Genomic DNA, 27,373 nt, shown 5'->3' on the forward strand with positions numbered 1-27,373 from the left:
AGTTACTCCTCATTCATTTTGCTGATACAGACGAACATGGCTACCACTCTGAAACCTGTTATCAATTGGAATATAACTATTGTACTTACATTTCAGTGTATAGTATATAGAGCAGTATAAACCAGTTGTATATATCAAATTTTAGTTTGTACTGACTTCACTAGTGCTTTTCATGTAGCCTATTGTAAAACTAGGCAAATATCTAGATGAGTTGATATGCCCCCTGGAAGGTATACCCCCTGGAAGGCATACCCCTGGTTGAGAACCACTTGCTTAGAGCATTGGTTTTCTTTAAAAATCAGAGAAGTAAACAAGGGCTACTACTGGAGCAATCCTGGAACAGCTTCTGGTTACAATTGACTCTGGCCAGATTCAAACCCCTGATGTAGAAATGAAAAGGGCTGCTTGTCACATTATTGATCTCCCAAGCCATGATGTTAGCTACTGTACATTTTCTTAAGAGGGGCAGGGCAAATCTAATTCCTTCAAATAGCACAGCTCTTAGCCAGCTTCCAGGATGTTTTTGTTTTCTTGGACTGGCTTTTGTTCCAGCTACAATAGGGGATAATCTGATCCTGCAGAGCTGATCTCCCCTGCTTTGGGACTGGGAAAGGGAGTGAAGAACTTTGTTCAGAAGAGATTACTTCCAGCAGGCCTAGATGCATATTAACTTCAAAGAGGAATACCTGGAGTAAGTATTTACATGCCAATACTCAGAGCTGGCCACCTACAGAAAAGAATATCTATTGAATAAGTTATTCAATTACTATTGTTATGGAGCTAATCTAATACCACAAAACATAATTTAAATGAATTATTCAGTGAAAACAAGCATAACATTCAGACATGTTCAGAACAGATTTTTTGGCCAAGTTTGTTTAGAATACTCTGTCAGCTGTTGCATAACGCACCTGGTGTCAGCTTCCAAAACAACTGAAAAGTTTTGGGGTGAGTTTACAGAAGCAGTCAGTTCTCTGTTGCATGCCATTAACAAAAAAAAAAAAAAAAGTTGGCCTAGCTTTGATTTTGGATGCCACCTCTAGGTATTAGCACAGCATTGGAAGAGAGAGAAAAAAAAGCTCAGGTTTGAAGATATGAAATGAGCCAGGTTGTTACTGCTGGAGGGGTTCGGAAGGGACTCAGACATAACCTCAAAAGCGGAAAATGTTCTGGGCCATTGCAACTGCTTGCTCAGTTTTGTGGATTAATTCATCTCTATTAGATGCCAAAAGAAGTTTGCTTTCATTACCCAGTTTTGTCTTGGACTTTCACTAAGGAGTTGAGGATATATCTGCAAGGAAAGAGATTCCAAGAGGTGCTGAGACGTTTTCTTTAGTCAGTGAAATGGTGACTGTGTTTGACACTATAACAAGACCAGGACACACCAACTCTAAGCGGCACCAGACCCTGCCAAAATAACATGCAAAACCTGCAGACATAAGTCCATTGCTACGCTGATCAATACCTCTCCACAACACACATTTCAAGATCTGTGGATCCTACACATGCCTATCACAACATGTGGCGTACCTCATTCAGTGCACTTAATGCCTCAACAACAATTACATCTCTACCCCGATATAATGCTGTGCTCGGGAGCCAAAAAATCTTACCACGTTATAGGCAAAAACGCGTTATATTGAACTTGCTTTGATCCGGCGGAGCGCGCAGCCCTGCCCACCCGGAGCGCTGCTTTACTGCGTTATAGCCGAATTCGTGTTATATCGGGTCGCGTTATGTTGAGGTAGAGATGTAATGTGAATGAAACCAGATAATCACTAGGCTCATACATAAGCTCATACAGGAAAATGATAAAAGACAAAAAAAACCTGTCACCTGTGGGTGAACACTTTTCACAAAGAGATTGCTCTATATGTGACCTATCACTCCTCATCCTCAAAGGAAATCTGCACAACACTTTCAAAAGACGAGCCTGAGAACTTAAATACATAACTTTGCTAGACACTAAAGCCATATCTATACTAGCGGGCGTACAGTGGCAAACCTGTACCGATGCAGCTGTGCCACTGTAAGAAAATATGCTAGAGTCAATATAATGTAACTGAAATATGCTTCATGCTTCTTTTGTAAGGTATCATTACAAATCTTATAATCTACTGAGTGTGATCATCCTGTTTGTATAAATGTACCACTCTTGTATCTGAAACTAGAAATATGAAATATAACTCTGAGGGCCTGTTGTAATTATGCAAAGTGTGAGCCATTATTGGTGGTTTGGAATCTTGATGACTCCCATTAACCAGGACAATTGTCTGCAGATGGCTGCTTTACACCTGTAAGTCTTCCTGTATACGTGTGTGCTGGCAAGTGGACAATGAAGTCTTGCAGTGACATGTGATCATGTCACTTGAACTGGAATCCATCTTTAACCTGATGTCTTTCCATTGAGAAGGAGGGAGTAGGAACCCAGAGAGGGACAAAGGATTCCCACCTTATGCAAAAGATATATAAGTGGGTGGAACAGAACAAAGGGAGGGGAGGAGCCATCATGAAGAATCCCCTAGATACCACCTGAGCTGGAACAAGAGCTGTACCAGGGGAAAGAATTGTGCCCAGGCCTGGAAGGTGGCCAGTCTGAGGAAAAAAAACTTACTGAAGCATCTGTATTCAGTTTGATTAGACATAGATTTGCACATTTTATTTTATTTTGCTTGGTGACTTACTTTGTTCTGTTACTACTTGGAACCACTTAAATCCTACTTTCTGTATTTAATAAAATCACTTTTTACTTATTAACTCAGAGTATGTATTAATACCTGGGGGAAGCAAACACCTGTGCATCTCTCTCTATCAGTGTTATAGAGAAAGAACAATTTATGAGTTTACCCTGTATAAGCTTTATACAGGGTAAAATGGATTTATTTGGGTTTAGACGCCATTGGGAGTTGGGCATCTGAGTGTTAAAGACAGGAACACTTCTGTGAGCTGCTTTCAGGTAAACCTGCAGCTTTGGGGCAAGTAATTCAGACCCTGGGTCTTTGTTGGAGCAGATGGGAGTGTCTAGCTCAGCAAGACAGGCTGCTGGAGTCCTGAGCTGGCAGGGAAAGCAGGGGCAGAAGTAGTCTTGGCACATCAGGTGGCAGCTCCCAAGAGGGTTTCTGTGATCCAACCTGTCACAATGAGCCTGGGAGCTTAAATACATAACTTTGTGAGACACTAAAGCCATGTCTATACTAGCGAGCTTACAAGGCACAACTGTACCGATGCAGCTGTAAGATTGCTCTTGTAGCTGCTTGACACTGATGGAAAAGAGCTCTCCTGTCAACATAATTAAACCACCTCCAATGAGCGATGGTAGCTATGTCGGCAAGAGAGCATCTCCTGGCGACATAGGGCTGTCCACATCAGTGCTTCTGTTGGTGTAACATATGTCAGTTAGGGGTATATTTTTTTCACACCCTTGACAGAAGTTTTGCCAACAAAAGTGCTAGTGTAGAGAAAGCCTAAGTACCTTTCCCAGACCTGAGGAAGAGCTCTGTGTATTTCAAAAGCTCATCTCTCATAAACAGAAGTTGGTCCAGTAAAAGATACTACCCACCCACCTTGTCTCATTATATTAACATTGAACATGCCAGATATTTGGGCATTTTAAAAAGGAGTATAATAATAGATCGGGCTGCACAATATGTGCTGGAAGAGTGCATTAGTACCTCTCCCACAGCTCCACCTTCTTCTGGGCTTAATATCCCTTGTCTTATTCTGTGGAGGGGGGGAGGAGGGCTTAATAGTTTTTCCTGGGGCAGCCTCTCCCCTCCAGTGTCAGGTGCTTAATTCTCACCTTATATAGACACCATTACATTTAAAAACAGCTGTGTGTGAATGCAGAAGTGTAACAAACTAATTACAGGCAGAACATCTTCCAGGCATGAGCAAAATTTGTTAGGATGAACGTTCCTGTACCATCTTCTATATCCTGAACTCTCCAGTTAAGAGCTTTGATTCTGGAAGCTGTTTTGTTTCAGAATTTACAAAACCAATAAGTAAGATTGAACCCATCAGCCTTCACTGACCTGTCTAAGATACACACCCATCCCTGCAGAGAACTAATATCCTTTCTAACTTCATCACTGGAGCATTAACAGTCAGAATTAGTGTTACTTGAGAGCTCCATCATACTGGGTCTGCACTTTCTTGGCATCCCTAGCAGGCAGAGAGCAGTTTTACAGATTAATTCAGGCTAGTGTTTGAACTGTGGTATGAGTAAGGGAAGGGCAGGGGGAGGGTTGGGGATAAGTTCCTAATGTGCATGGATACCAAGGTGCATTATCTTCCCTTGGGAAAGTTTCTAAAACTAAACTGAAAAGCAGTTTCTTAGAGATGATTAAAAGTGAAGGAATTTTACGAGAACTGGACTGTCTTGTCGCTTGCTGCCGTTTACCATTTTTCCTTTTTCCCAACTTCCACGATAACAGAAGTGAAATCCATTTCGCTTGATTTGCAGCCACTTGCACATTCTGACTCTGACTGTTGCACTGTTTAGGTTTCAAACATTGCAGAAGAACATTTGTTTAAAAGCAACTGTTGGCACTGGACTGTTTTTTATTAGTATTGGCAGCACTGTTGCTTGGGCAACACAGGACATGGCTTGCTAAGTCTGCCTGTTTATTGATCTTACGACCAAGCAAGGCTGAACTTTCTGAGAAGTGCCATCACTCAACCATTTTGTCTGACTTGCTGCCATCACTACTAGCTAAAAGGTAGCATCTCAGAAGTGTAGGTTTCTCCTGTTTTATAGTACAGATAAGGATGGTACTATAAAACCCTACAGAAATCTTACTGAGCTGTTGCTGTAGGATATTCCATAGAACTAATAAGAATCCTCAAGCATAGACAATACTAGAAGCTCCTAAGGAAGTTACTTTGATCTCATGACTCAAGCTTGAAAATTTAAATGAACTCTCACTTACTGAGGGCTTTCTACACTTGAAACGCTACAGCAGCGCCACTGTAGTGCTTCAGAATAGACATTACCTTCACCAACAGAAGGGGTTCTCCCATCAACAGAGGTAATCCACCTCTCTGAGAGGCCATAGCTAGGTTGACAGAATAATTCTTCCATTGACCTAGTACTGTCTACCTGGGGACTTAGGTTGGCTTAACTACTCTGCTCAGGGGTGTGCATTTTTCACAACCCACTACCTAGTTAAGCAGACCTAATTTTCTAGTGTAGACCAGGCCTGAGACTCTGATTTACATGGGAACAAAAGTGTTCTAACATGGGACACACCCACTCCTCATGCAGATGACCAGAGACAGGATGTGAAATACTGCTCCTTCCACTCCCCCTGCTCCTCCGGCAGTATTATAATGGTGATAAAGCCTCCTAAACGGATTGGATATTGTCAGCTCTCCAGAGATCTTGTAAATTCAGAAGAGTGTTGATTGTGCACAATATCTGAACGAATACTTTGCCTCGGTCTTTAATGAGGATAATGAAGGGCTAAGGAATAGTGGTAGAGGGACCGATGGGAATGAATATATGGGGGTAGACATTACGGTATCTGAGTAAGAAAAACTTGAACAACACTTAACAAAGTAAATCGGGGGCCGATAAATCTCATCCTAGAATATTAAGGGGGTGTGAGGGATATTGCTAGCCCGTTAGCGATAAAATAAAAAATATAATATTAAATCGGATTGACTGGACTTTGACTGGAGATTAGCTAATGTAGTTCCTATAAGGGAGAAAAAAAAAAAAAAAATTATAGCCCTGTTAGTCTAACATCTGTAGTATGTAGTATCATGGAAAAAAAAAAAAAAAAAGAGAAGAGAGAGTGGTTCAGAGCATGGGCACTGGGATAGATTACAGCATGGATTTGGAGGTTACGGTAGAAAAATCGTAACTTGATTCTTTTTGAGAGAGAGATTTTTTAGATTTAGAATCTCACAAGATCATCTCATATCTCTCATATATCTGGATCATGATTAGGTACGATTGATTACCGAATTAGAAATTAAATTTAAAAAGAAAAAAATGAAAATCCAGAGGTGGAGGGAAAGGGGAGAGGGGGAAGGGAGACTGGGTAGGGTATAGAAGGTAAGAGTCCGGGGGGGGTTGGAGTTTGGAGGTGAGTTCCTCAAGGCTGGTTAAGTTTGGGTTTTTTTTCATTTATTGCTGACCTGGGAACCAAGAGACCAGGGCTGAGTGGGTTGGCTGATAAAGTTGAATGAGTGGGGGGGGGTGTTGTCAAGAAGATGAGGGATAGGATATTCTCCAGGTAGATTAGATGACAGGTGACCTGTAAAACAGTATTATTAGTAACATTCAAGTGAGGAAGTGTAAGGGAGCATTTTTAGGATGTCTAACAAGAACTTTTAGTATAAAGCTGGGACGCAGCAGTTGGAAGTAAACAGAGGAGGAGAAGGACCTAGAGTCCTGGGGTATCGTGAGATGACTATGAGTAGGCAATGTGATGTGTGATGATGAAGCTGAATGCAAGCTAATGCAATCTTGGGAGTATTTATAGTAGGAGGGATAAGGAGGTGGGAGTAGGAGGTTATATAAGGGATATAGGAGGCATTTTTGAGAGTATTGTTATTGTTGTGTGTGCTTTTTTAGAGAAGTGTGAAGAAGAAACATGTACAAAGAAGAAGGGCCACTAGAATGATCCGAGGAATGGAAGGCCTTCTTTGAAAGGAGACTTTGAGGAGAGGAGCTTGGCTTTTCTTAGAGAAAAGAAGGAAAGAGAGATAGAATGAGAGAATTTTAAGTATATCAGAGGATATATACCAGGGAAGGGAAAAGAATAGGAGAGCTCAGAATTCAGCTGAGTGCACGAGTGGACGGACGGAGGGATACAGTCTGTCAGTCAGTCAGGGCGAAAATTCAGGCTAAATTATTCAGGTTAACCATATCACAGGGGAACAGCTGGACAGAGGGAAAGGGGGAAAAGGGACTCCATGACTAAGAAGTCCATGACTTTAAGATTAAGAGGGGATGGTATGATAGGATAAATGATATGATAATGGTGGGGCTTAATATATAGGTCAAGTGGGGTATATGGTATAAATAGTACAATGGGTGAATGGTTGGATATAACCTTTTCCAGGTTTGTTTCTTGTTCAAGCCATGCCCATATTTGGGGTCGGGGAAGAATTTTTGAGGGAGGAAGGAATGGAATGGGTGGGGAAGGTTGGCAATGCAAGGTTTGGGGCAGGGGTCGCTGGCTAAGGCAGGGTCGCTGGTGGTCGGTGGAGGAGTGGTGGGTGGATCGGTTTATGTGGCCTGCATCTTGCAGGAGGTCAGACTAGATGATCATAATGGTCCCTTCTGATCTTGAATTCTATGATTCTATGATTCTATGATTGTGTTTCTGTGAGCTGCTTCTCTGCTGCTTTAATACTGGCCCCAGCAGTGGTTTCCCCAGGAATTGAAATTAGGGGGGGGTGTTCGAATTTACAGGGGGGGTGTCAGGACCAATGAGATATATAAAAGAGATATGAATAAAGTAAATGTTTTGTTAGGATTATGCAAATTTAACATAAGAATAATGCAAGTTACACCAAAATACATAACAGGTCTAGATTTCTAAAAAAATATACATTTTTAAAAAAAGTATTTAATTTAAATTGACTTTTGAAAAGTAAGCCATCATGGGGTAAGAGGAAAGTCCTCTCATGGATCAGTAACTGGTTAAAAGATGGGAAACAATGGGTAGGAATAAATTATCAGTTTTCAGAATGGAGAGAGATAAATAATGGTATCCCTGAGGGGTCGGTACTGGGACCAGTGCTGTTCAACATATTCATAAATGATCTGGAAAAATGGGTAAACAGTGAGGTGGCAAAATTTGCAGATGATACAAAACTATTCAAGATAGTTAAGTCCCAGGCAGACTGCGAAGAGCTACAAAGGGATCTCACAAAACTGGGTGACTGGGCAACAAAATGGCAAATTAAATTCAATGTTGATAAATGCAAAGTAATGCACATTGGAATACAATCTCAACTATATATACAAAATGAAGGAGTCTGAATTAGCTGTTAACACTCAAGAAAGAGATCTTGGAATCATTGTGGATATTTCTCTGAAAACATCCACTCAGTGATTCTGTTTGCTTTTTTAAAAAGAACAGGAGCACTGTAGATCTCTGAAAACATCCACTCCATGTGCAGCAACAGTCACAAAAGCAAACAATGTTGGGAATCATTATGAAAGGGATAGATAATAAGACAGAAAATATCATATTGCCTCTATATAAATCCATGGTACATGCACACCTTGAATAGTGTGTGTAGATCTGGTCACCCATCCTAAAAATATATATATTGGAATTGGAAAAGGTACAGAGATGGGCAACTAAAATGATGAGGGGTATGAAACAGGAGGAGAAATTAAAGTGACTGCGAATTTTCAGCTTAGAAAAGAGATGACTAATGGGGATATGATAGAGGTCTACAAAATCTTGACTGGTGCGAAGAAAGTGAATAAGGAAATTTTATTTAATCCTTCACATAACACAAGAACTAGCAGTCACCCAATGAAATTAATAGGCAGCAGATTTAAAAAAAAACAAAAGGAAGTATTTCTTCACACAATATAAAGTCAACCCAGGGAACTCTTTGCCAGGGGATGCTGTGAAGACCAAAACTATAACAGGATTTTAAAAGAACTAGATAAATTCCTGGAGAACAGGTCCATCTGTGGCTATTAGCCAGGATGAGAGGGATGCAACGCCATGCTCTGAGTGTCCCTAGCCTGTTTGCCAGAAGCTGGGAGTGGGCGACAGGGGATGGATCACTTGATGATTCCCTGTTCTATTCATTCCCTCTGAAGCACCTGGCCTTGACCATTGTTGTAAGACAGGGTACTGGGCTATCTGGACCACGGGTCTGACCCAGTATGACCATTCTTATGTAAAAATTAATTATAATAAAAATGTTTAGTACAGAAACTCCCCAACATAATGACCTCCCAAGATAGCAACAATGTGAGATAACAACCTTGGCAAATAATGCATTTTAAAAATCTTGGCCTACTGGGAAACATATTTATATAAGTTTCCATTCCCAGTCACAAATCTAGCATTCTGGAGCAAAGTGACTAAAATATAGTCCAACAAACAAATGTTTATTTAACATGCCCCTCACTTTTCCCTCCACCGCACTCCACTCACCGGTGTTGTCCTTGGTCAGTGGAGACTCAGAGTTCAGAGGTGCTTTCACGTGAGTACACCTTCCAGGTGGGGGACAAAAAGGCACAGTTTGCTCTGGCCACGGCTGTTCGTTGTGCCACCGTTCACTCCACCACTCTGTTGCCAATGGCCCTGCACAGTCACCTTCTGCTGTCACCTACCACAGTGACCTCTGCGAGTTGGTCTCTTGAGGTTCCACCAGCTCTCAGTGATTTCAGCTGAGCCCTCAGTGGGGAACCTCGCTGCTAGTGCAGTCTGGGCTGTCTCTTACACAAAAACACTGTCCCCACAGGAACACTGTCCCCACAACAGGACTAAGCACTTAGACCTGATTGTCAGTGATTTCGGCTGCAGTGGTCACTTAACAGAACAAAAGACTATCTATGGAGCCTAATCAGCTCTGTCTTTAAACAGTGGAGAGGGACAGGTTCCCCACCCTCTCTCTTGATGCCTTCAAATCATAAGAACATAAGAATGGCCGTACCGGGTCAGACCAAAAGTCCATCTAGCCCAGTATCTGTCTACCGACAGTGGCCAATGCCAGGTGCCCCAGAGGGAGTGAACCTAACAGGCAATGATCAAGTGATCTCTCTCCTGCCATCCATCTCCATCCTCTGACAAACAGAGGCTAGGGACATCATTCTTACCCATCCTGGCTAATAGCCATTTATGGACTTAGCCACCATGAATTTATCCAGTCCCCTTTTAAACATTGTTATAGTCCTAGCCTTCACAACCTCCTCAGGTAAGGAGTTCCACAAGTTGACTAAGTTCCACATCACAGACTAAGTACAGTTCTACTGCCCTTTATTCATCAATAAGAACAACATTTCATCCCCCCTTCCCCCCACATTCAAGTGGTTTGTAACCCAACCCCAGCCAAAATCTATCACTTGGACAACACAGCTCTGTTTGCTGGATACCTAGGTAGATTAGGTGTGAATGTAAATATAATCTGTCCCTGAAGCCTTAGCCCCCAGCTCATCACTAGCTGTCAGGGAGAACTCATTTAGACTTTGCTTACAAATCATCATTTGAAATTATTAGGTTGGCCAACATCACCGAAATGAATGCACTGACACTGTCATAAAAAACAGCTGTATAAGGAAGCAAGGAAGCTAGTCTATGTTCATACTTTTCAAATGTATTATACTTTTTCAGATACACATTTTATCATACACTGTATAAGCTTTTAAAGTGTGTGTTAATGTTTCAGTTTAAATTCAGATTTCCAAACAGTCACTAAATTGGTATGTAACTAGCTCACAAAACTGGGGGGGGTGGTTGGGAAAATTCAGGGCGGGTGTACACCCCCCCCGGAGGGGGTGTAGGGAAATCACTGGGCCCCAGGGACTTCAAACCAGTGAATTCAAAGAATTCAAAGACACAAACCAGTGGCTGCTTTTCAGCAGGGGCCATTTCACCAGAGTGGTAAACACACAGCAGTTTGAGAGCAGGGAACTTATGCATTAGGGTTGCTTTGAAGGTTGGACAGCTCTTACCCTTCCCTACCATCCAAGCAACTTGGGACCCTGGATTAACTACAGCCTTATTTAGCCAAAGAACAGGTACAGCATGGTCATCAGCAATACAAGATTCTCCACACTGCCAATCTCAACCCTGAGCTGGGGGCATCATCTCTGGGCAAAAAAAAAAAAAAAAAAAAATAGTTTTGACTCCATGAGCCCCGCAATCCCTCACCTGGAGGTGGTGGGGCTCCAGTTGTCAGCCCCAGGGAGGCAGCAGCAGTGCAGAAGTAAGGCTGGCAATGGGACACTAGGTCTACTGTGAACAGTGGTGACAAATATCACTTTTCACATTGCCACCCTTCCTTCTGTGCTGCTGCTGGTGTGGCGCTGCCTTCAGAGCTGGGTGCCCAGCCAGCTGCTGCTGCTCTTCACTCTGCCTCCAGAGCTGAGTGGTGGTATATATACGGGGAGGGGGGGAAATAAACTTCAGACACAAAGAAAGGGGGCCTGATCAAATAAGTTTGAGAACCACTGCTCTAGGGCTAAATTGCCTGCAAAAATTTCCTTAGTTGTATGGGGGAGACTGCACAGAAGGTGCATTACCCTCACCCAACTGCCAGCCACACAAATCTCCCGCACAGCCTCCAGGCACAAATCACCACAACCTGCATACACAATAACCCCAAATACACACAGCCCCTCACCACAGAGAACACCCCTCATTTGGCACCTACCTGAATCAACACAAATCTCCCAGCACAATATCACCCCCACACAAAACAATTATCACGTTTTCACCACAGCACCCCCCCATTCATGACCTGCACAAATCCACACAACTCTCCCTAGCACAAAACTCACAAGTCAGCACACCCACCCAATCAGCACACACACAATAACCCCAAACATTCTTAAGCCTAGAATGTCCACTGAGTCAATGTGAAGTGATGAAAACAGTTACCAGCATGGTTGAAAGTCCTTGTTGTTTAGAATACCACCATGTTCAGACATCCCTGGGATTCAGTCTTGTTACCATCCAATTTTTAAAAAGTTCTCTTTTTAAGCACATGAATTTACAAATTACACCCATGCAATAGCAAAGGCTTTCAGCTACTAACTTCGCAATAAGGAACGGTGACAATATCAGAATTCAAAGGGTCACAGCGCTTTGCGGCTTCCTCTCTAGATTGTAAACTCTTCAGTTAAAAGATCTTATCTTCACAGCTTGCCTGGAAAGCCCCTCACCATTTATGCCATACAAATAATAAATGTGACTTCTTAAAAGCATATTCTGGATGAAGGAAATTCTAGATGGCTGGGAGCAGTTGCAGTGCCAGCCTCCCACGGTCTGCAGAAGCTCCATATTTAGGAGTCACGAGAGAAATAATTGTTGCATCAGGACAGTTTTGTATTTATTATTCTTATACTAGGCCTCAGTCCCACAATTAGCTCCATGTGAGCAGACCTTTGCACTTGCAGAGCCCAAGTGACTTCATTGGGGTTCCACAAAGGCACAGGGGTCAACTCATTGCAGGACCAGGGTTCTACATGACAGTTGTGCCTGCTGAGCTAGGTGAGGTATAGGACAGCTTGTTACAATCTGTGTATGGAATGGAGAGTGCCAGAGGATGGACCTGAGATGGCCTTAGAAACAGCCGTGAGAACACAGTGTTACCAAGAAAGGTTTTATTTTCTTTTGCCAGTAGCTTTGTTAATTGCACAAAAAAAATTTGTTTTGCCATTTAAACATTATCACACATCCTATTCTGAATGACAAACGTTAATTAAAAACAAGGCAAAAAATAAAAATTCACAATCTTAATTACCTATAGGATCTGTCATTGAGGAAACAAAAGGAAACTGCTTTTCTTTACAAGCTGTTCACAAGTGTCACATTTTCTTTTTAAAAAGGAGAGGGGTCAAAAAATAAAGCAAATTGCTAAAACAGAAATCCTCATAAAAAGGAACTTTACAGAATTGCCAACAATATTAAGACAACATTGACTAGCCAGTTTCATTATAGCATCTCTCAATCCACAGCTTCCCCCCTTCCCACCCGTGCATGTCTCAGGCCTGCAAACAGAATGGGATTCGTGTTCAGAGACTACAGACAGAGATAAATACAAGAATCCAAGTGAAACCAACTCCTGGGCCAGAACCTAAAATGGCATCTGAAACAGTCCATTTTTTGCCATTTCCTCCCCTCCCCCATGCTTCATGTCTATTTCAGAGTGCGCTCTCTGCTCCCTTGTGTATCAATAATTGTACAGTCCTGCCGGAAACACCACACCCTCCAGCAGATCTGTATCCATCTAGCTAGAGAGCTGCAGTTAGACTTTTACAGGATAAATTACAGTGTTTTGCTGCTCTGCCCTGCCACTCCCATGTACATTCTGATCCCCAGTTTGAGAACATGACTGTTTCTGACCAAACAAACCTGCAGCAGTGCAGTGACCCAGGAACTATTTTCCTCTATGTATAATTCTTTGAATTCACCATCGAACACGGATCACAAGACTTAAGAGCTCCTTCTCCCCAACTGGTTCCAGAGTATAATGCAGGGAGATCCTTGACTACACTGGCTCAGATCCATTCATCCCAAATTTATTCCAAGAGGCTTCTGCAGGGACATTATAAGAGCCCTCCATTGTACCAGCTCAGATACCAAGTGTCCCTAACAGACACACCGTGGAGCATAAATTCTAAGATCCATCTCCTGCACACTGAAGAGGTGAGTAACTTTCCCCATACACCTCAAACTGACATAAGCTGTGCACCATCTTACAACTGTGATGCGTTTAACCAAGGATTTTGAATGCTGACTGTGGATTTATTGTGATTGTAAAGTGTGCATACAAGATGTCAAAAGCAGACTGACAGGTAGTAGCAAGTAAGGTTACATGTACATTTAACGTAGGATACCTAGGTGCAGGATGACTGGTTTTCATGAGCAGACATATATATATATAATATAGGATTGTGCACAAACACAGTAATGGATAATCACGCAAAGTGATGTGTAACAGGATCTCTTACTGCAGGGAGATGCTTACCATAGGAGGGGATGTGTAATACAGTGTTAACTCACAAACAGTAATGGGTCATCAGAAGAGGTGAAGTATTTAAAACGTAAGTCACATCTACAGCTTTAGAGAGGAGTTGGATGTTATATTCCATAATGGATACCTGATAAGTTCCCATTTCTTAATCAACCAGACCCACAACTTTATAGATCCCATTGCAGACAAGGCATCTGCTTCAATTAAAGAAATCCTGAGTCACAGGATTATCAGAGGGTTTCCCTAAACAACACTGCAGCCCCTAAACAGCCCTTAACAAAGAAGGGGGCAACAATGCCAAGGTGGGCTCCAAGGCTGTTTGTTCTTAGCCAATGCAACGAACAGGATCTGATGGTAGAGGACAAGCAGCCCTTAAGAACCTAGTGGAACGCAGCCTGCTCTGCCTTTGCTTTCTTTTTCACTTCAGAATTCCAGCATAAAGTTGAGAGTGATACCCAACCTAAGGAGGTGGGGAGTGATCTCAGCCAAGAAAGCTGGTTCCTGGTGTTTTACTAACCTTTTCATTCTCTGAGTTCAAAATGCAAAAACCCTCCTTAAAGGCTAATACTGAGAGAATTAAAATAACAAAGCTCTGTGTTTTTACAGACTCAGGCATTGTTTGGGCTCTGACTTTCTTCACCTTCGGCACTAAAAATTTTTCTGTGTTCTCGTGAGTTCACTTCTGCAATTCAGCTCCAACACTTCTAGGCTCAAGTTAAGCAGCACTTTAGGCTCCCATTTTATTACTAGGCCTTCCTTAAACTTGGGATCCTGCCAAGCAGTCACAACTGCAGCAAAAGAGATATTATGCTATGTTAGTGCAGTGCCCATAACAGTAACACTCAGCACTTGTACGTGAAATTTTACATTTTCAAAGTTCACTAATCAATCCTCACAACATCCCTGTGAGGTAGGTTAATATCAAGCCCATTTTTACAGATGTGGAAACTGAGGCAAAGAGCTAAAATGACCACCTGAAGGCCACAGATGAACAGCATGGACTGGAACTGTACGACTTTCTGTCTCTTGGCCCTATGATCATTCCTCTAGACCCTTCAGTCAGATTCATGACTCTACTTGGGATATTGGCAGAACCTAAGAAGCGTTTGTAAATAACTGTTAGGAAAAAGTGAAGGTTGCAGATGATTTTAAAAAATCCACATAAAATAAGAGCAGGAAGGACCTCAAGGTTTGTTCCTTCACCAAGAAAAAAAATCTGACTCAATTTTAATCTTTGAATTTTTACTTATGATTTTTTTAAGCAAACCCCTATAAATCTCTTAACACTGTTTATAGGGATGTGCAGCTGTGATTAGCCTTTTAGGAGGCTGTGTTTATATCCGGGTCTCTCATCCACCATGACCTGTGGTCCCTAAGCTAGAGTTATCTGTAGAGGAGAAACATGAATACAGCTTGCTCTTCCCATCAGTATGAGGAGCTCCTCCATCAAGGTGCTGGGGGATCAGACAGTGTTGCATGCAGCTTACATACAGCCCTGTCAACTTGCAGAACTTCCATTGGGAGGTGCTTTGTTCTATAGCAGTGGGTGATGAGCAGGAGCAATTCTCACCCCAGAACTGGGACTCAGGGTTCTACTAATATTCACAGGTAGATGGGATGTATTACAACTGTCCCTCGATGCAGAGAGGCCAATGCATATATTACCCATGGGAAAGGAGAGAAACAATTGTAAGAAACAGCATCTTGGACAAGCGTACAAAGGAGAAATAAAAAGCCAAGCAGCAGATTCTGGCTGAATTGCCTCAGAGCTTCTGAACCAGCCGCCACCATTCTGTTCCGTGACTGCCAGTGCATGGCATGGATGTTCTAATCAGATTGCAACAATCCGAGCCCCCTCCTCCCCCTTGTGCCACCAGGGGAAGGCTCACCGCAGCAGCTGCCCTTGTGGCAGATCTCAACAAAGTTTGTGTATAAAAGGAAATGGAGAGACAGAGATGGACTGGTCCAGAGTTAAAACCCAGTATCATCATAATATTAATTAATAATCATGGTATTAACAGTAAGAATGGTGCAGCCTAGTGGATGTAGGCCCTGTACACCGCAGACATATCGTTGTCTGATTGGTCCAATGCTTTTGCTCGTTTGTATACCTGGAGAAGAGAAAGGGGCAAAGGATCAGTTACACTTTTCCCTGGAAGTCTGCATCCAGCAGAACTACTGAGTAGCCATCACTAACCAGAGCACTGCACACATTGCACTGGGGAATTAGTACAACATAGAATAGAACACACACATCTTGCAGAAGCACTTTAAGTGTCATCTTCTCTGGGCACAAATGATCTGTAAAATTCCCATCAAACCCATCTCCCTAAGTCTCCATTTCATCCATCATACTATAAGATATACATCAATCCCTGCTACCTTGTCTCAAGGCAGCCTTCCCTCCTAGATTTTCCCCTTTGCTGAGAAGCAGCCCCTCCCAACCCAACAAGACTCCAGCTCTGTCCTGCAGAAGACAGGTCCACACACTAAATTGAGATGCTAAGTGACTCACCTCATTGGCTGCAGCTGCCATGGGAGTAGGGTGGTTGACGGAATCACCTAGTGCAATGGCTAATCTAAGATCCTTCTGAATGTATTTCAGGTAGAAGTCAGGTTTAAAGTTTCCTTGTAGGATATCTGTAAAGAGAGGCCACAGTCAGACTATAAATCAACCCTAAAATACCTCAACAGCATGCAATTCAACATAAATCTTCACTTCCCCATCCCCAACTCCCAAGTTGCTCCTTCCCTATTCCCCACCCTGTCCCTTCTTCCAGTCACACACAACACAACAAACAATTTCACTACCACAAATTGTCAAACTGAGCCCAGACTTCCAAACAGTTCCTAGGGTAGACTTCCATTCATTTCATTTGTCACCTTGCCCAGTGAACTCCTTACCACCAGTCCTAAGGAGACACTGGCTGCAGGTGCTGTGTCCTCTGAAGCCCTTACCATGCTGGGAGACATAGAATTCAACCTTTCACGTCAAGTCCGATGTAAAGGGGCCATCAAGAGAAAATTCCGAGGACCACAGGCAGATAGCAAATGGGATGTTTACTCTTCCCCCTCCCATCATCTCTGCCTACACCTGCTAGGTTAAGGCAACAACCATGGCCTACGACAAAACAAGAGGAAAATTTACTTTGGCACTTCTGATCCAGGAAGATGCTGGCAAGTTGTCCCTGATTGAGGATATCCAGAAGAGTTTGCTGGGACTGACCAGTCACTTGAGCCAGGGTCAGTCCTTCTGCTATCGTAGCCATGAAGCTACCTTGGACCATGTTCACAATCAGCATCATCTTGGCAGCATTGCCTACTTCACCTGTGAAAGAGACATACCATTGGACGTTCCTCCGTAGCAAGGCAGGCTCCCCATATACATAACATCAGCAATCCTAGACACTTCACAAGATCCCCCAGCCCTAGTAGCTCTCCCTTCCCCTGGTCTTACAGATTGCTGATCTTTAGGGCCACTGTCTTGGGGGAGTAGGGAGAAACTTACCATGATGAAAAGTATGGTTTGAACTAAAAAGCTTCATGCAGCCCTAGTTATAAACCTCACCCTAAACATGTTTCCAATTCCAGTGTTTCAAACAGGAGCTTCAGCCAACTTCAGAACCCACAACCCAATTCTAGACAGACCATGTACCTGTCCAGTTTCTTGTAATACCTCATGAGAGAGAGAGAGGAGACAACCAGCTGATATGCTCAACCTCTTACCAGTGGTCTGCAAAGAGGATATATGTCCCCCTGAGACTCCTTGCTGGAAATCCTGCTCCTTGCATTGACTGAGAAACTGCAAGGCCCCTGGTGTTTCAATTACCTAGAAAAAAAGAGGTCTTCCCCATTGCTTGGAAACAGCTACTGCAGTCCTCATATAAACCCTTATCTCCAGCTGCTAAGATCACCAGCATCCCATCATTAGACAGCTGTTGATTTCCTGAGACTGGTGCTTCCAAGAAGCGACCACCCCTGGATACTATCACCTGGAAACAAAAAGAACATACTCTGTTTAGCTATGCACAAACAGAACAGACACACGCTGTGTACGCAGCAGGGCAAACAAGAACACCATGCAGGGTGCTTCTAGCACTAGGTACAGAAGCATAAGGCAAAGGAAACTATCTACACGTACAGATAAGATGAAGAATGGAAATGCTGCAGAACAGAAAATAGCATACAACAGAGTACTGCAAAAGGTGCCCTAGCCCAGGAACTTGCCTTAGCTATGTACTCGTACCTCTGTTCATGTTTCCCCACCCTACAAAGCTGGACTAGAGGACTATACATTTCAGTATCTGAAAAACATGTGACTGTATCACATGCCACTGGAAAAGTCTAAGGAACTTGGGAAAACACTGAAAGTGTATATTATATAAGGGTGTGGGGGGGAGAAGAGGTGCTAGAAAGCAGTTGGTTGAATAGAAAACCACTCCATGGACTCTGCCCTTGTTCATGATAAGATGTGTTTATTTCACCGGCACCATCCTAAATTAGGAGAAACACAAAGACTAGGGCTTGGAAGTCTAAAGGATGGAAATATCCTGGCATTTAAGTCCATAGAACAGTTTCTTTTAAATTTTACTTTGGCTGCCCATGAAAGCGAGTGCAGGCCCAAGACCATAGGCCTTTGACAGATCTTCTAGTGATTTCCTAGACCTTTGTTCCCGACAGGAACATGTTAGTTCATAGCACATCTGCAGTCTGAAGTTTACGTTTTGTTTCACCAACAGACATGACCTTACATTTCACCAATTTAAATTTTGTGCGCTATTGTACTGCTCAGTCCTCCTGCTTTTAGGCCTGGACCAAATCCAGTTTCAGGACAAAGGCATATGGACTTGAGAGGTCAAGGTAGGAAACCAAAGTTTCTGCTAGAAGTGGTTGAAACCTTGCTTCCCTCAGATACAGATAGAAATATCTGGGTCTCCCTTGATGTAAATATTTTTAAGACCAGGCACATGAAGGAGCTTCCTTCCCATGTCCTCGAGTATTTAAAAACAAACCAAAGAATAGCCAGATTCTGTCTATTGAACAGACAGAGGGAAACTTATTAACCACCAATAAGACTCTCAAACCTCTTCTCTCCCCCTCCCCCAAAGCTTCTACTGTGAAAGTAAATATGGAGGATGGGAACTCTCTCAGGAACTGGAGTTTAGTCAGCTGACAGCACAGAACTGAAATTATACAGTTTGCTGTACATAATCCTTTGAGCAAACCTGTTCTGAGTTTGTTAACTGGACATCATTTGACAAGTTACTTTATTTCATTCTTTCTGGGCTTGCACTTTCCCTAGAAGAGACCTGGGTATCTCCCAGTACTGCAGCAAACAAGAGTTAACCCCCTGAAACAATAAAAATTCCAATGCGGTGAATGTCAGATGTTTAGTCCAAGGCAGTTACCTGGGCCAGTTCTGTGACAGTATCTGCGTCCACTGTCGACATATCCACATAGCACTTCCCTGGGCGTATTCCCTGCAATACCCCACTTGGACCAAGTACCAGCTGTGGGAATAGACAAGGGGTAAAGCAATAGAGTGTCTGCAAAGAAACTCAAATCCTTCAATGTCAGCAGTTAAAACAAACCTGACTCTACTGTGCCAGTCTACTGGAAGGGTTCCAGAAGTGTCTATGCTCTCAATGTAAATATAAACAAATACCTGTACAGGATACAGCAATGTTTTTGTTCAAAAAATTACTACTGTGATGTCTGGCAATTGGAATGGGCCTGACTAATGTGTTCAGTGGAACCAGGAATCTGTATTCCGTGACTGTCCAAAGGGTTTGGGTAGGGCAGGACAAGTCAGGACTCTAAGCTGCAGTCCAGTTAGGAAAGAAAGAGATAATCCTTACATCCTTTGCTGCCTTTGGATCTGATACGCAGGCGAAGGTGATGTCACAGGTCGAGACCACCTCAGCGGGGGTTCTTCCCAGCCGTGCCCCCTCCTGGATGAACAAATCACACTGCAAAAGTCACAGATCCAAATGTAAGGAGCAGGAAGCACAAAGCAACAGGTCCTCTAAGCCACTGCCGTAATACACACACTAACCATCATGCCCAGACAGATGTGAGACAGGCCTGGTGTCTTAGCAGAAGGGCAGACCGCTATGGAGACTCTCACGCACAAGGTGCCTCCTGAACAATTCCTGAACCCCAGGAGGCAGGGACAGAGTACAAGAGAAGGAAAACGTTCTGAGAACAAGGAAAGGGGGAGGGAGAGGTGCATCTTGTGTGAAGTCATAGAAGATTTGGATACTCCAAAGTCTGAGGGAAGGGGAGAAAATGCTGGAAGATGACTGTCAAATGGCACCTCCTCTTTTATCAGCAGGAATATCCACAGTACTGAGAACGATGTGGGGTTTATTTATTAGACTGTCTGCTTCTTCAGCTGGTCAGCCTTCTGCCACCATCGGTGTTTGGGGGGGGAGAGAGGGGGGTCTTGTCATCCATACGAAAAATGGCCACACTATTTTGTGCGCGCGCGCGCGTGTGTGTGTGTGTGTGTGTGTATCTATATAGATATCTATCTATATCTACATCACTCTATGCCATGATCTCATGAAAAAAGGAGATTATACACACACACCAACCTTAGTATTCAAAAACACTTTAAAGAATCTAAATCCTAGCCTGGAACTACTCTGTCACCTTCTAGAGCATTATGAATTGTGCTGAACATCAAATGACTCCTGTTGCCAAAGACAGTAATTTCTCTCCATGCTCAGACACTGGTGTCACACTGATGCAGTTCTTTTGGGGTCAAAATACTGTGTGGTGTTTTCTTCCCCACCGGCCACCAAAAGTGGAGGAGGGAAGGGAAATAGTACATTGGATACTATGAACATTATATGGCCAATTGGCTGTTCTTGAATCAGTTTCTGATGATGAAACCTGGAAAACTACCTCAGCCTCATTGCAGCAGTTCAGGTTCTCAAGATGAAGCAGATATTCCAGCTTAGCACAACAGGGTGCCAGGGTGGAGAGTCTCATCCAAATGGCACATCTCTCACAGAGTGAACTTGCTTAAACCTTTCTTGGCTGTCCAGCTCCACACCATGACCAGTGTGGCTGTTCTACCTGAATACAATAACCCAATGGTATTATGCATTCCACTCCTCCAAGCAGGTGCACACGTTTCTGGATGTTAAGGCACTTAAACAGGTCCCACTGTGAAAGACTTCATCCCACACCTTCTCGCAGACACACTTACCTTCTCAGCAGTCCGGTTCCATACAGTGACCGTGTGCCCCATTTTTAGTAAGTTGGAGACAATGCCACTTCCCATCAGGCCAAGACCCAGAAATCCTATCCTGGGGAAAAGAGAGACACATCAGTGAAGAAAAGGGAACACACGGAGACAACAGATGTCAGACTTTGATGCCAGTGAAAATACTATACATCACATGACGGAGGTCCAACACACCAAGAACTTGTGCCACTGCTCTCAGGTAGAGTAAGAGCATTTTTATGAATCCACCTGTTTCCAAAGGCAGAGTTCAAGCTTATATGAAGAGCAAGCTGGTACTCGAGCACAAGGAAACAAGACAATAGTGGCAGTGATCTCAGCACAGTAGTTGCCTAATGGGTGTCAAAATTTTTATAGTCAACATGCAAAAGTTCCTTCCCTATTACTCCACACTAGGAACTTCTTTGCAGCTATGGCTCCAGGGATCCTGTATACATCATGCCATTTTGCAGAAAAATGACATGCTAGTAGAAGACCCTGAAATACTAAGTAAGAGTAGATTTAAATTACGCTTCAGAGTTTACACACTGAGAACTATGTCTCTATCCCCCATGATGTAGCATTTCTGAATGCTAATTTGAACAAAGCCATTTCAGATGCATTTCAGTTTCAGCTTTACATCTGCCCTTTGGTTCACAGTTGATTGTACATGCTGCTTTTGAAGCAAACCAACGTATAAGGGTCGGAATGAGTCACTCTAGTTCCTTCAACAACAGGATTTGCCCATTTCCGTTTCTCACAGCTGAAGAGACATCCCCCTCCCCTTTTCCCTGCCCCGCTTCAGGGAAAGGGTTTTACCTGAATAATTTCATCTTTACTTTGGGTCTCCTTGAGTAAGGCTGAAAACTGACATCCCCAGAGAAAGAACTGATCTAACGGCAAACAACAGACCAGAGCCTGATCTGCATTTGAACAGGACAGAAGTCACAGAGTGAAACAGGAAGCCCAGCTCTGGCTCCTGTCACTCTAGAAAGGAGAAGGGGAACGTTAGAAGAAACCAGAAGGCTCACGTGCTCCTGTGAGGTGGGAGAAAGCACCGCCCTCTTCCTTTTGCATTCTAGCTGCTTGAGCTAGTGAGCAAACAAACCTGGTCGTCTGCCAGACATTATTGGAGACATTTTATCTTTGCAGCCCACACTGCATTCAGAAGCGCTGATCTGTGAAATGTTCTGTCATGTCATGTCACACACTGCAACTGTGTGTATCAGGGTCAGACAAAACCCAATCCCCTATGAGCATCCTGAAGGCCTCTTGCTGAGCTATTCCATGGTGAAGCATCCCAACGCTCATATGTGGTGTTTCCCATGAATCAGAGTCTCACTGGGACAGAATATGGTGCAGAAACAGTGGAGGAGGGATGGGAAAGTTTATTATAAGTGACAGGATGGTCAATTACTATCTGCATTGTCATTGTAGCCATATTGGTCTCAGGATATCAGAGAGACAAGGTGGGTGAAGTAGTATCTTTTACTGAACCAACTTTGTTGGTGGAGGGACAAGCTCTCGAGCTCACAAAGCTCTTATTCAGGTCCGAGGAAGGTAATTCTGAAGCCTGAAAACTTGTTCCTTCCACCAACACAAGTTAGTCCAATAAACGATATTACTTCACCCACCCAGACTCTCTCAACAGAGCCAATGGCTGCTTCCTCATCTCCACCTGGAAGAAGGAGGTAGAGGAAGAGATATAGAGCTGAGTGGCAGAAGGGGAGAGAAGGCAGATTCTTGGAACAAATGGGGGCCTTACTTTTTGTCAGTAGGAGTGATGCTGCCATTAATTGCTGTGCTGTCTGCTGCCTGGATGGAGGTGGATCCTGTTTCCTGTGAAGACAAGGCATAAGATATTCTTACTTTAGCAGAACTGCCAGACCTCAACACAATAAGAATAAGACAATGGGATGGTTTGCCTTACCTCTTCACACACCTTCAGCTTCTTAGTGATTGCCTGATAGCAGACAGCTGGCTGTATGAAAAGGAGAAAAACACATTTAAGGAAAGGGCTGGTGCTTTTGTGCTTTATCTTGCCCTGTACAGAAAGAAACTGACCAAAACTTGGTACAAAGAAAAAAGAGGCAACTCATCCCCACACCATCATCTGCAATGCAGGAACTGACTGCTACCCTCCTCCCCATTAGAAAAAATAAAGCCCAAAACTTTCCTGCAATGCGGGGTACCAAAATCCCTAATGCTCTTACTCAGGCTGTTCACCCTCTCTTCTAACGTAGGTACTACATGTTGCTATACGACAATCCACACCAATGGAAGGTGCAGGCCCAGAGTACAGGGGGACTTACCTGTTCACACATTTGACACTGCAGAAGATGGAGACCCCTAAACCCTTCTCCCCCAGAGGATGCAGATTAGCATTTTGCAGAATACCCTGCCTCACACCTACACTCAGCATGTCACTGACGGCTGGAAAAGCAGAATCCTTATTAGACAGGATATGTCTACACTACCCGCTGGATTGGTGGGTAGTGATCAATCTATCGGGGATCAATATATCACGTCTCATCTAGACGCGATACATCGATCCTTGAACGTGCTCCCTGTCACTCCGGAACTCCACCAGGGCAAGAGGCGGAAGCGGAGTTGATGGGGGAGTGGCGGCTGTCAATTCTGCGCTGCAAGGATGCAAAGTAAGTCAATCTAAGTCGATCTAAGATACGTCGACTTCAGCTACGCTATTCTCGTAGCTGAAGTTGCGTATCTTAGATCGATTCCACTCCCCCCAAGTGTAGACCAGGCCTAAGAGAGAAGGTGTGGGGGATTTAACAAATGGAGTGTGATAAAGGCTTCGCTTCCTGTGTTGTTCTTTGTGAGCTCATCTAGATTAAAAGATAAGAACCTGTTAGAATCTGCAGCTATCTCCTCTTAATCCAGCTGTCTCTGCCCAGATCCCTACCTGGATACAAACCCACTTCATTTATTTGACCTTCTCTTTAATCTTAATCTTCACAGCCTGATGATAAAAATCCCACATGACAACCTGAGTTTCTTGGCATTAATTGATTGCATTTCCCAGGGGCAAGAAGGTTCAATGTAATGCTCTCCTACCTAGTCCACTCATTAATCAGGACCTGAATCACCACGCTCAACCCAGATGAAAGAACTAGCAGATCAATTGTCCCAGAAGACAAGAACAATGGGTTACTTGACACAGGAAATACCACCTCTCCTGCAATATTATTAACATGGGGAATTCATTGCAGCTGATGGTCAGAGTTACATTGTGTGGCTGGATAATTTTTTATTGCCTGTAAAATTTGTAGTTATAAATGCTAAAATAAAGTTCACCTAAGTCCAAAGGTTAGGGAGTGAGAGGACCACTATGGGGTGTGAAAGAGTTTCATAGCTATAGCTCCAAATGCACAGCACTGGACAACTGGCTATTGTGCATTCTGTCTGAAGCATCAGACATTAGACCCTGCAGAAGGCAGGAGGCCAAGCTAGATGGACCAGCTGTTTGAGCCAGTCTGCCAACACCTATGTTACTATGGCTCACCTTCTCTGTCTGGCTGAGCAAGAAGTGATGGAAATGTGGGTCACCATCCTTCACAGGCTGCAATCAGAAAAGCACAGGCTGAGAAACATCACCAGAGATTTACTGAGCAACCTCAGCATTGATTCCCCTGTTCTCCCAGATAGACGGCAGCATTTCCCTATTTGGGAAACCTGATAAATTGCTTCCCTATCTCTGCCTACCTACTTTAGGACCTCTGACAGAGTAATTCCCAACTCAGGGAATGTGTGGGAAACAGGAAATTATGGGAGGGGAATAAGCGATTGAGAATATGGCTGAACTATATTAAGAATGAAGTGGCATACCAGCCAGCCTAGAATCCTGGTCAGAAGAGATACTTCAAGTGCTATTTGTTTAAAGCATGTCAAATTAGAAAGACTAGGAAGATTAAATTTGAGATTACACTCAGCAGATGATCTTCCATACTATATATTCTACAACATCTAAGCCCCATGGGGCGCAATCATGCAACTTCCTAGAACTTCCCAGTTTAAAACTGGGATTTTAGGAAGACAGGAAAAAAATCATTTAAAAGGTAAGGGCTTACTTGTGCTGCTAATGATAGCAGAGTTAAAACTAAAAGGATGTTAAACCGGAAATGCTGAAATACTGTGTGACTGCTGACAAATAACCATGTAGAAAATATGCAGACACGATACATAGACCCAGAGGAAGGGAATTGGCTAACTGAGGAACAAAGCTTGCTCATTTATACATCAGCTTCTCCTGCACACTGACTGGCTGATGCAGTTACACTTCAGTATCCTAAAAAAGGCTAGTTATCCTTTCCACCTCATACAGAAGGAAGAAAGATCTATGATTATTATTACAGCCAAGGAAAATGTGAGACTCAAATGAGCTGTCCCCAGTGTATCCACTCCTATAAGAGTCACTCTAGCTCCTAAATCACTTCTGGTGCAAAGAAAGCTAAGAGTTTAATTACCTCACTTACACCTGGAGGCCACTTAAATCCTGCCACTGTTCCAGTCATCACTCTCTTCACTGTAGTGGACTCAGGGATCGTGAGGTCCTGCAGAGAGACAAGGAGGGTGGTAAAGACTGTAGCTCGGGGTAGGCAACCTGCGGCACGCAAGCTGATTTTCAGCAGCACTCACACTGCCCAGGTCATGGCCACCGGTCCGGGGGGCTCTGCATTTTAATTTAATTTTAAATGAAGCTTCTTAAACATTTAAAAACCTTATTTACTTTACATACAACAATAGTTTAGTTATATATTATAGACTTATAGAAAGAGACCTTCTATAAAATGTATTACTGGCACATGAAACCTTAAATGAGAGTGAATAAATGAAGACTCGGGACAGCACTTCTGAAAGGTGGCCGACCCCTGCGTAGCTGATAAGCATGTAAGAAAGAGGAAGTATATTATGAAGTTCCATAGCAGCATTTCCCACATGTGGTGTGCAGAAGATGTATAAATTAAGCTGCACAGGCCCCTATGACACCACATAGCAGGATTCAGGAAGGAGGTGGGGCATGATTGGTTTCATTTTCCTGGAAGGGGGGGGAAAAAGGTGTTTCCTCAGCTGTCAAGAAATGGACAAACATGACCCTCTCCCTCCCCAGATCTACTTCCTGAAAGAGCACATTATTGTCCAAACACTGCCAGTTTCACTTGGGGAACAAAGTAGCAGCTCGCATTACTTAGAACAAATATGGCAAAAGTATGGCTCCTGGACCTAATCTGGCTTGTTGCTGCTGTCTTTTTGAAACAGAACAGAACTCTGGACGTTACAGACCCCAGCATCTGGATCCAGGAGGCCTTCGACTCAGATCAAGGTGAAGCACTGCCTGCTGGGATTTGTAATTTGTGGGAACAGCACTGCTGTTTGGACAGCCGAGGGTGGCTACAATCTGCTTTGTTTAATTCAGGTTAGTGGCCCTTAGGATCTTGAGAAGTTATGGATGCCCAGATTTTGCCTAACTTAAAAATATTAATCTCTTTAGTTTAAAATTGAGCATATTTTAAAGAAGAGTACAGCTGTGGTTGTGAGCTTCTTGGCAGCTCAGCAATGTCACCTCTCATCATTAAGTAGTGTAGCTATCTTTATCTCTCTCCCTCTCCCCCCATAAGGATAAAGAAAGATTCTCTGTTACAAAACAGAACTGACGCTGTCATAGAAGCCAACATTTCATGCCACTCAACCTATGCAGGTAGAAAATATGTGTAAAGTATTTCTTCTTTTGGCCAGAAAAGTAAAATATTAGATTTTTAATTATTATTTTCACAATACGGATAACAGCAGAATTTATGCCTGGGCTTTTAAATTTCCATGATGGCATTAACAGACAGCATACTATTCTCTGGAGGCACATATTGTTATCAACTTCATGTATTAGTTAGCCTGTTGTCTCTCGCCAGACATTTGCTAGCCAGTTGATCAGCTCAATGTCATAAGAACAGCTTTCCACAGCCTCTGCTGAGGTTTGCCAATAAAATACTTACTTTATAAATCCCTCCAACTCATTTATGGCAGTTGGCACGACTCCTGCAGCTGCATTCTCTGCATGTGACAAATGCCACATGCCAAGATGACTGACAAGTCTTCAGGCCAATGAGAATCAAACTCATGACTGGCAACTGATTTCACATATACAACCTTCAGCAATATGCACCCTCCAAGATTGGAATCATGCTCTGATCCAAGAAAGCATCTTTCATCCCCAGAAGATTGTGAAGGTCCATTTTAATCCATGTATTTATACCTGAACTTTTAAGATATGACTATCCAGAAGCACAAGGAACATGTACAATAAGTTAGTCAATAAAAAAATTATTCTGCATTAACCAATTAAGCCCCCAGAGCATCAATACTGCTCAGAACCCACCAATACCCACCCACCTTTTCCTCTTCTCAGAAGAAAGGAGAAACAGATAAGCCTTAACAGACTCTGGA

The 27,373-nt window shown here is 43.2% G+C and overlaps 2 protein-coding genes across 12 annotated transcripts in view; one reads left to right on the top strand and one right to left on the bottom strand.

Annotated features, from left to right (window-relative positions):
• The window catches only part of UBN1 (ubinuclein 1), an 82,917-nt gene that overhangs the window by 881 nt on the left and 54,663 nt on the right, over positions 1–27,373 (top strand). Inside the window, exons 2-3 of one of the 3 annotated variants that reach the window (XM_039492672.1) lie at positions 553–691; positions 26,192–26,348. In XM_039492672.1, coding sequence (XP_039348606.1) covers positions 660–691; positions 26,192–26,348 — 189 coding nt within the window. In that variant the 5' untranslated portion in view covers positions 553–659. The remainder of the gene's footprint in view (positions 1–552; positions 692–26,191; positions 26,349–27,373) is intronic. The other 2 variants (XM_039492668.1, XM_039492670.1) reach the window with 2 other exon arrangements.
• Positions 15,313–27,373, bottom strand: part of GLYR1 (glyoxylate reductase 1 homolog) — a 30,574-nt gene continuing 18,513 nt past the window's right edge. For 3 of the 9 annotated variants that reach the window (XM_039492680.1, XM_039492674.1, XM_039492679.1), the window contains 11 exons: positions 25,399–25,485; positions 24,438–24,494; positions 22,845–22,895; positions 22,680–22,753; positions 20,900–20,999; positions 19,542–19,652; positions 19,092–19,193; positions 17,513–17,675; positions 16,832–17,011; positions 16,199–16,323; positions 15,313–15,794 (listed from right to left, as the gene is read on the bottom strand). In XM_039492680.1, the coding sequence (XP_039348614.1) occupies positions 15,720–15,794; positions 16,199–16,323; positions 16,832–17,011; positions 17,513–17,675; positions 19,092–19,193; positions 19,542–19,652; positions 20,900–20,999; positions 22,680–22,753; positions 22,845–22,895; positions 24,438–24,494; positions 25,399–25,485 (1,125 nt within the window). In that variant the 3' untranslated portion in view covers positions 15,313–15,719. The remainder of the gene's footprint in view (positions 15,795–16,198; positions 16,324–16,831; positions 17,012–17,512; positions 17,676–19,091; positions 19,194–19,541; positions 19,653–20,899; positions 21,000–22,679; positions 22,754–22,844; positions 22,896–24,437; positions 24,495–25,398; positions 25,486–27,373) is intronic. The other 6 variants (XM_039492681.1, XM_039492676.1, XM_039492682.1 and 3 more) reach the window with 4 other exon arrangements.

This window comes from Mauremys reevesii, linkage group 10, assembly GCF_016161935.1.
Source record: "Mauremys reevesii isolate NIE-2019 linkage group 10, ASM1616193v1, whole genome shotgun sequence".
Taxonomy (NCBI): domain Eukaryota; kingdom Metazoa; phylum Chordata; order Testudines; family Geoemydidae; genus Mauremys; species Mauremys reevesii.